This window comes from Triticum urartu, chromosome 2A (assembly GCF_056163025.1).
Source record: "Triticum urartu cultivar PI428250 chromosome 2A, HENAU_Tu73, whole genome shotgun sequence".
In the NCBI taxonomy this organism is placed as follows: domain Eukaryota; kingdom Viridiplantae; phylum Streptophyta; class Magnoliopsida; order Poales; family Poaceae; genus Triticum; species Triticum urartu.
Window position 1 is genome coordinate 135,277,670 of NC_141874.1, and position 8,506 is coordinate 135,286,175.

The 8,506-nt window shown below is 44.6% G+C and overlaps 1 protein-coding gene across 1 annotated transcript; it reads left to right on the top strand.

Annotated features, from left to right (window-relative positions):
* The first annotated feature begins 5,903 nt into the window (after nt 1-5,903).
* LOC147984281 (uncharacterized) lies at nt 5,904-6,605 on the top strand. The gene has a single exon (XM_087541038.1). The coding sequence runs from the start codon at nt 5,904-5,906 to the stop codon at nt 6,603-6,605; it is 702 nt and encodes a 233-aa protein (XP_087397164.1).
* The last annotated feature ends 1,901 nt before the right edge of the window (nt 6,606-8,506 follow it).

Genomic DNA, 8,506 nt, shown 5'->3' on the forward strand with positions numbered 1-8,506 from the left:
CCGACTGGTGGGAACAACATCATGGGATCCTTGAGCTACAGAAGGATCTGCACACTCAACGGCAACCGATACAGAAGCATCAACACTGACACGGCCATCAACAGCACAACTGCCCTGATTCAGATCAATGTGGACTTTCACGTTTTGTTCTCCAACCTGTGGAAAGTTTAAAAAACACCTAGTAACACAAAAATAAGCATGGGGATAACCAACACAACAACACACATCACACTTATGTCAAAAGACTGCTGGCAACATACACATAACAACTACAGTCCAGATATGCAAAACAACACCGACACACGTGTGTCAAACACAACTACAACTGCAACCCACATATACATAAAAAACTGTAGTTCGCTTTGACAAACGCTGCAGTTCAGTTATGTTAAATACTGAAGCTCATGTACGTAAATAAGTATGGATCACGCATGCCAAAAAGAACTGCAGTTCACTTTTGTCAAACAGTGAAGATCACACATGTAAAACTATTGCAGCTAACATACGCAAATGAAAATGCATATGGATGAACATAACAGCGTACATCAAGTTTATAACAGACAACAAAAAATTAGATTACAACCCACTAACAGAACAAGTAATACAACTATACCTTATCAGCTACAACATCCAGAGGGGACGCTGCATCACCCAAGACCTCATCCTTCCTAGAGCAATCGTAAGTCTCTTTGTGCACATCACGAGCAGCGACACCAGTCTACGGGCATAGAACAAACCAAAAACAAGAAATAAGATGGTACCGACCGAAAAAGAAAAAACTCCAACTATGCACAAGCAGTACACACTTCACAACAGAGAAGTACACAAAAAAATATGGGAACCAAACAAATGTAAGTTCAAATAAAAAGGGAAGCATGGCAGAACAGACATGGCAGGAGTATTTATACCTGACGAACTCCATCGTCTCTAGCTCCATCAACACCAGAAGATTCCACTCCAGCCTATAACAAAAAAAACAAAAAAAGTGAGGAGCAGTCAACATAATACACAAAAAAGGTCCAAAGCCAAAAAAAACCTAGAACATACATTATCAGCGCCAACGCCAGCGTCCTGACGGATCATTTCATCCACAATATGCCCAACATCCTTCTCATACCGATCGCATTTTTCTTCTTGTGAATGTCTTAATTGAGCATACGAAGAACGGACATTTGTCACTGCAATCTTCAGGCTTTCAATCACACCACAATCAAAATTGTGAGCAGCAACAATATCTTCATCTCGTGGGCCATGGCCAACAGGGAAAAAACCAGCAACTGTCCTCAACCTGTCACCAGAGGTTGGCAAATCTTCAGTCAGCTTCAAAACCTTCAGAAGAAGCTCATCAATCTCCTCATGCTTTTTGCTGCCAACAAATGTCTGTTTATAAGAGCTTGTATTATCAAACATCTGTCGAGGCATGAAACCACGAGTATGCGGCACCTCATCATCACAGGCAGGAAGCTGACTACAGATAGGCTCATAAAACCTATCATGAATGCTAGGCCCCGCATCAGAGCTGCCGTGTACAACTGCAACAAGACGGTTGTACACAATATCACCTGACGCCTTCCACTGCAAAAAAAGACAACACGCAAAGAGAAGTACACATGTGAGTACTAGAAGAGTTCACATTTATAATGACTGCACATTTTTTTTTTAAAAAATCTGATATTAAAAAATCAGCTGCACTAACCGGCAGCTTCCCAAATTTGTAACTTTCCAAGTAAATCTTTCCCTTCACAAGCACATCCTCATTGTACAACTTCATCAGGTCCTTGGTCATCAGGTATGACGCGCGTGGCGTCAACGTGTGCATGACTGAAAATTTGCGAAGCTTCAAGCAGTCAAGATACATAATCAGGGGGACAATGGCACAACCCTCTGCACAATTCTGCTTGCTGCCTTCTGATTGCCACCTAACCACAGCTGCCTGCAACTCATCAACAACAAGCTGACAAAAGTCCATCTGAGCCATAGCCGCATAATCCATGTTCTCTACCATCGCAGCAACTCTACCCAAACGAACTGCAGGCCCCGGGCACAACAAATTCTGGTAAAGTATCAGGAAGAACACCTTCACAGCAAGGTCAACACTCACATAATCATCTTCCTCCACCAACGCCTTCAACTTCTCAAGCAAGTCCTTGACACCTATACTTTTTGAACGGTCAAAGCCAAGCTCATCCTTGAGGGCAGTCAATGATTCATCATGACCACTGGAAGCAGGCATGGGTGCAGTGTGACGTCCCATAGGTAAATCAAAAATGTGATGAACTGCATTACAATTGATTCGAAGAACCCTGCCATTCCCAAAGTCCATTAACATAGTGGCAGGGTCAATCACTCCCATCAAATAGCACATAAGAATGCGCGACACATTTTTCTTTACTGTCAGATCAAAGACAACACCAAATCCAGCATCCCTAACACGGCTGCAATGCGCCTCTTTCAACAAAGAAGCAGCCTTGCAAACAGTGGGAAGCGACAAACGCACGGTCTTGTTAAATCGAGAATCATCTCCCTCACCATCATCTTCAGTTGCATTGCTCTTACTAGACTTCTTCCTCTGTGTAAAGGGAAATGCAGTCCACATTAGAAGATTAGGCATAAAAAAAGAGACATAGAAAATACAGAAAGAATAACAAATGAAGGAAACAAATGCAGTGCACTTCAACAAACCTTTGGAGCAGCATCCACCTCCTCGCCAGAATCACCACCAACATCTTCATCGACATCATCATGGGCACGCTTAGGTACACTCTTAGATGAACCACAGTCTTTGCGTCTAGAAGGATGAACACCCTTCACATAATCAGCAAGCACAAAGTCGTCGTCATCAGAATTGGGACCTTCAGTGACATGTAGTCGTTTGCATTGAGGATCATCACTTCCACCAACTTCAGCGGTTCTCTTGCCAAGATTCTTCTTCATTCCAGCAACACGTGGACTCCGTCGAGGTGTACCACCTTCCTCAGCAACAGTACTCAACCTCTTCTTCACCTTGCCAAATTTACCACCCTTGGCACCATCTGTAGTTCTCCTTTGCTTCTCCTTTTCAGCAAACTCTTTTTGACTCAATTTCAAACCTCAACTTCTTGATTTGCTTCAACTCATATTGACGAAGCTGTTCCGGGACCATCCAATCTTGTGTAACTTCCTCTGTACCATCAACAGACTACGACTGTGTTTCAGACAAGACCAGACGTCTCTAATCAAAGCTCACACCAACATTACCCTCTGCAAAATAATGGTCAATCAATTGAGTAACCTCCTCAAACCCAGGCGCCCCAGCATGGAAAACAGACACTGTGTCAAAATAAAGTTTGTCTATGCTCGTTAAAAGTTGCACAAAAAGAACAAATGCAGTACAGTTAGACATATAAATGTAGTGCTCAACCATATACTCAAAATAAAAAATAATGCATTGTACAAAAAACTTGAATAAAACAACAATGCAGTTCACAAGTACATACACTGGAGTTCACATACAAAAATAAAATGCAGTGCTGCATATACTAAATTCACGGATATTCGCAACAGAAATGTCGAACTAGATAAAACAAAGCATACACAAAAATAAACAAATTAATCACATACCAGAAGAAGGGGCCACACTTATAGGAGAAGATTCAATCGGCGAATTCACTTGATGTCCTCCCTCAACACCATGATCCTTACCACCAGGACAAGGAGAGACAATTGGTGTATCATTATGAGCACTGCAATCATCTGCTAGATTCAAAAAAACAAGAAAAAAGAAATTACAAAAACATCACATGACAAAATAATGCAAACGAACGCTGACAACTAACAGAGCATAACCCAATATGCAGGATGAATTAGGAAACTAGATAAACACCAAACAAAATAAACAAAGCCTAACGAATAAGCACTCCACATACCCTGAACTCCTTCTCCCGGCCTGCTCGGCGAAGACATAGCATTTCCCTGCAACACAAAGGACGAAGTGACAGACATAAGCAACAAAATCGGCGAAAATCTCACGAAACCCTAGATCCGCATTGCTACACACAACTATCGACTTCAAAACGAGATAAAATTGACTGCCTATGAAAAATTACACAAGTAAAAAGAGCTACATCAACTACAAGAATCACAAAAACAAGGCGAGGGAACAATCAACACCGATCCAAGCGGAACGTACCAAAGAAAAGTGTGCGGCGCCGGTGGCGGGAAGGGGGAAGGGGGGCAGCGACGGGAACAGACAGGAAAGGGCTACGGGAGCGTAGCGGCAAGGGCTCACGAAGCGGACAATGACGTCGAATGCAGGAATAAGGACCTCTTGAGGGCGGCGGTTTTCCGGGCGACGGCGGTTGCTGCGTGCGACGGCGGTTTTGCCCGAGGGAGAGATGCCTCGGGAGAAACTGCAAGAGAGGAGAGGGGATTGTTCTCGGTCTCTTTCTCTGACAGCGGAGCGGTGGAATAGCCTGGAAACGATACGTAGGAGGCCCGCGTGTTGCAAAAAGGGTCACAAATAACGGGCCGGCCCAAAAATAGCCTGGACAAAATAAGCCAGTCAACATCAAAACGCACATATTACTAAAAAACAACAAAAAAACATGATGCAGTTCTCTGTGAAGAATCATGAAGTTCAAACGGTAAAACAACAAATAAAATACATACAGTTCGTAAAAAAAGTTAAAATCAAAAACAAAACGCATGTTAAGAAAACACATCCGAAAAAAAGTCTACCTTCAATTAAGTGCCACACAAAAAAATGTGCCCCCCCTCCGCTCTCCCCTTAAACCTCCCGTACAGTGAAGTAAGCACAGGCAAAAAAACAAATGCAGTACGCACTGCTGGAAAAATGCAGTGCATTTCTATACGAGATGTAGTACGCCATTATGCATTTCTTTTTTGGGATGAAGAAAAATGCGAACGCGGAAAAAGTAAACGCAGTGCGCAAGTACACGAACGTGCAGTACAGTATCATAAACAATGCAGTACAGTCATAATTTGCTAAGCAGTGCAGTCCCGTACATTCAAAAAAAAAGATTACAAAAAAGTAAAAACACATGAACAAAAATGAGAACTGTAAATGCAGTAAGGAATGAAGTTCACATCTAGTACATAACCATGATCAATGCAGTGCACCGATGATTTACCAAAAAGCAGTGCACTCCACGACATTAAAAAGCATACAAAGAATAAAAACTGATCACCCAAATGATACCAGCCCCAGCCACACAAAATTTGACAACGTACATGCGTCTCTGAACTACCCGAACACAGGCCCAACAAAACCGACTAAGAAAAAACAATAAGTTCAAAAAAGTGGGGGGGCCCACCCCTCCCTCCCATTTCCCTACCTGTCCCGTGCAAGGGACTACAATAAGTACCGGCAAAAACAAGATGCAGTACGGTGCGGTAGAAGTATGCAGTGCATTCCGTTGCGCAATGCAGACCGCCGAAGCATATAGCAAAGACACACAAAAAACGATGAAGTACACACATGTATACAATGTTGCAGTTCTGATTTGTACGCAACGCAGTGCGTAAGTGTAATCAATGCAGTTATGTTGTCACGCAGTATACATCTATAAAACATGACAAAATGCCCGTTCGCATAGAAAAAGGTGGTGGTTAAAAAAATGTCCTGATCAAAAATAAAACAAACCCACCTTAAAAAAACCCCACGTTCGCATACATCCACCCGATCGGAGCAGTTCCATCGCCACAAGCCCACGATCACAGATGCAAAAACCAACCCACGATCCGCACAACCGCATCATCAACGCGATCGTGCAGTTCATCCGACGAGGCCATCCCACCCCGCGCCCTCCCCTTAAATTCAGACCCCTGCCAAAGGCCTTCTCATCCACAAACAACACAAGTATCCATTGCGCTCCCACCAAAAGCACCAAGCCCTGCCACCGGCGATGACGTTCACCGACGAGTACAAGGGCGACAATGCCGTGGAGGCGCACGGCAACACCAAGTTGCACGTCATCCACACCAACGACAGGAAGCAGATGGCGATCACCCTCACGCAGTACGAGCGCCACCTCAGCCTCCAGCGCCACAAGATCATCGGCATTGATCTCGAGTACGACAACGACCCTGAAGCGATGCAGAAACCCGCCCTCTGCCAGCTCTCCATCGGCAAGAATCACCCGGTGCTGCTCTTCCAAATGAGCGACAGTGAAAGGTGCACCGTCTTCGACAACTTCCTCGCCGACCCCAGGTACACCTTTGCAGGCTTCTCCATCGATGGCGACAAAACCAGGCTGGAGCGCGTCAAACTGGAGGTCGCCAACTTCGTCGACATCCAGAAGGAGTGGAGGGTGCTCGAGGCAACCAAGCCGTTGGACTCCCTCGGAGACGTCTCCGGCATGCTCATCGACGACTACTACAACAACACGAAGAAGAAGATCACCAACGACGAGCACCAGCGCTGGGCCATCCTGCCTCTGTCCAGGAGGCACATCGAGTACGCGGCAAAGGACGCCTACGCAGCGTACGAGATATGGAACCGCATCACCCTCACCCAGGACGGCCTTCGTCGTGCAAAGCTGGAGAAGGAGGAGCCCCCCAAGAAGCGCGCCAGGAGCAGCTGGGGATGGGGAGAGCCTGACTGGTGAAGAAGAAGATGGTGCCGGCCAGGAGCCAACAATGCCAGCGTTCTTTTAGAATTATCATCAAATTTGCTTTCTGTTGTTTGCTTATGTATCGTTAGTTTGCTTGTGTGCTGAACCTAGTTTGCTTGCCATGCACAATCGCTTTGTAATGATGAACTCTGATTATGTTAGTTTGCTTTCTGTTCAACTTAGCTTGCTAGTGATGAAATTGTCGTACAGAATATCTGTGATAATTTGTTTTCTGTTGTCTGCTAATGTATCTTTAGATTCGAGCAGTGCAGAAAATGAAAAAAGAGTTGCAGTGTGCAAACATGACGCATGCAGTGCAAGTTGTGTACGAATGCAGTATAGAATCTGTCCAATGAAGTCTTAACATACCCAACAAAGCGGTGCACGAACCTAAATTTGAAAAAAGAATACATAAGAGCAAAACCAGAAAATGAAAAACGCAAACACGTAAATAATCAATGAAGTACAGAAATATATGAATGTGCAGTACAGAACCATAATCAACGCATTACGCGTATGATTTACTAAGCAGTGCACTCCCATACATTGGGAAAAAAGATTACATAATAGCAAAAAGACGGAAACAAAAAAATGGCAACTGTACATGCAGTACGTAATGCGTACACATGCAGTACAGAACCCTGATCAATGCAGTGCAAGCTCCCGACATTGAAAAAAACACCTAAGAAAGAAAAATAAAAAGAAAAAAAATGACCACCCAGGTGGCACTGGCCCCAGCCAGCCTCGTAATAGGTCTGCACCCACAGAAGGCAAGTCGTTCTGAGTCACAGTGCATGGGGCCGGCCACACATGGGCCCACAGGTCAGAGAGCATACAGCTGTGGGCGCCATGTTTAAGTGCCCAAATAAGTAACAAGAGGAATTCGACACAGATGCCTCGCCACCGCTTATAAACATGTCGGCCGCGCCTTCCGCGGGCGAGGTGGGACTAAACATTAGACCGCACACAGCGCACCGGGAACCAGCCGTGTGCTCATAGGCCGACCTGGGCCCAATTACGTCTTCACTACCAGAACACAGGGCCAACAAAAAAAAGAGAGGCCACTGAAAATAAAAAAAATGCTACATACCATACACAAACACAGGCCCAACCACGCGTTCGTAGTTCGCCTGATATGACAATGCAGTTCGCTATTTTCAAGTAAGCAGTCCTGTTGCTTGTTAAATGCATTCGTGTTCACTGAATCACACCCAATCCACCACCTAACGCCAACCACACCATTTATTACTTCCATTGCTCGATTGGTTGCATAAAAACTTATCCATTTGTGCTACAGACTAACACAACTCCTCCCCCCGTTCCTCGTTTTCCTCAAAACGTAGATCTAGGGTTCATCCCATCCACAGCTCTTCTCTGGAATTCCACTGAACCCGCCATGGACTGTAAGTGCGGGTGCTTGGCAAGGATGGCTCCGGTAGCGGACACATGCGTCTACGCAGAAGGCCTACAGCTCACCAACACCGAGTGGCGCAGCATGCTCGGCTGCCTGATGATACCCAACAGGGGGTTTCGTGCGCCATTTTTTCATCGCCTCACAACCGCAGATCTATAGGAAAGTTGGGTATGTTTTTCCACTCACAATTTTTGCACATAATCTAGACTGCAAATACACATCTGAATATATAGTTCAATCAATTTGTTCAGTAATATCAACAAAAATACAAAACAGAATTTGTATTCTTGTTCAGATCTGTTAGCTATTAAGACTAGATGCTTCCACCTATCTTTCTTCAGTACCACACCATGTATCGATATATGTACAAAAAAAGGGGTCAGTAGATAAGTTGCAGTTATCTTAACATGCTGGAGAAGTACACTGTTACTGACATTGCAGTGCACACATGTTGCAGTATAATATATATCCCAGTAAAACT

Coding starts and splice junctions, on each gene's coding strand:
- LOC147984281 (XM_087541038.1), top strand. CDS start 5,904: ATGACGTTCACCGACGAGTACAAGGGCGACAATGCCGTGGAGGCGCAC.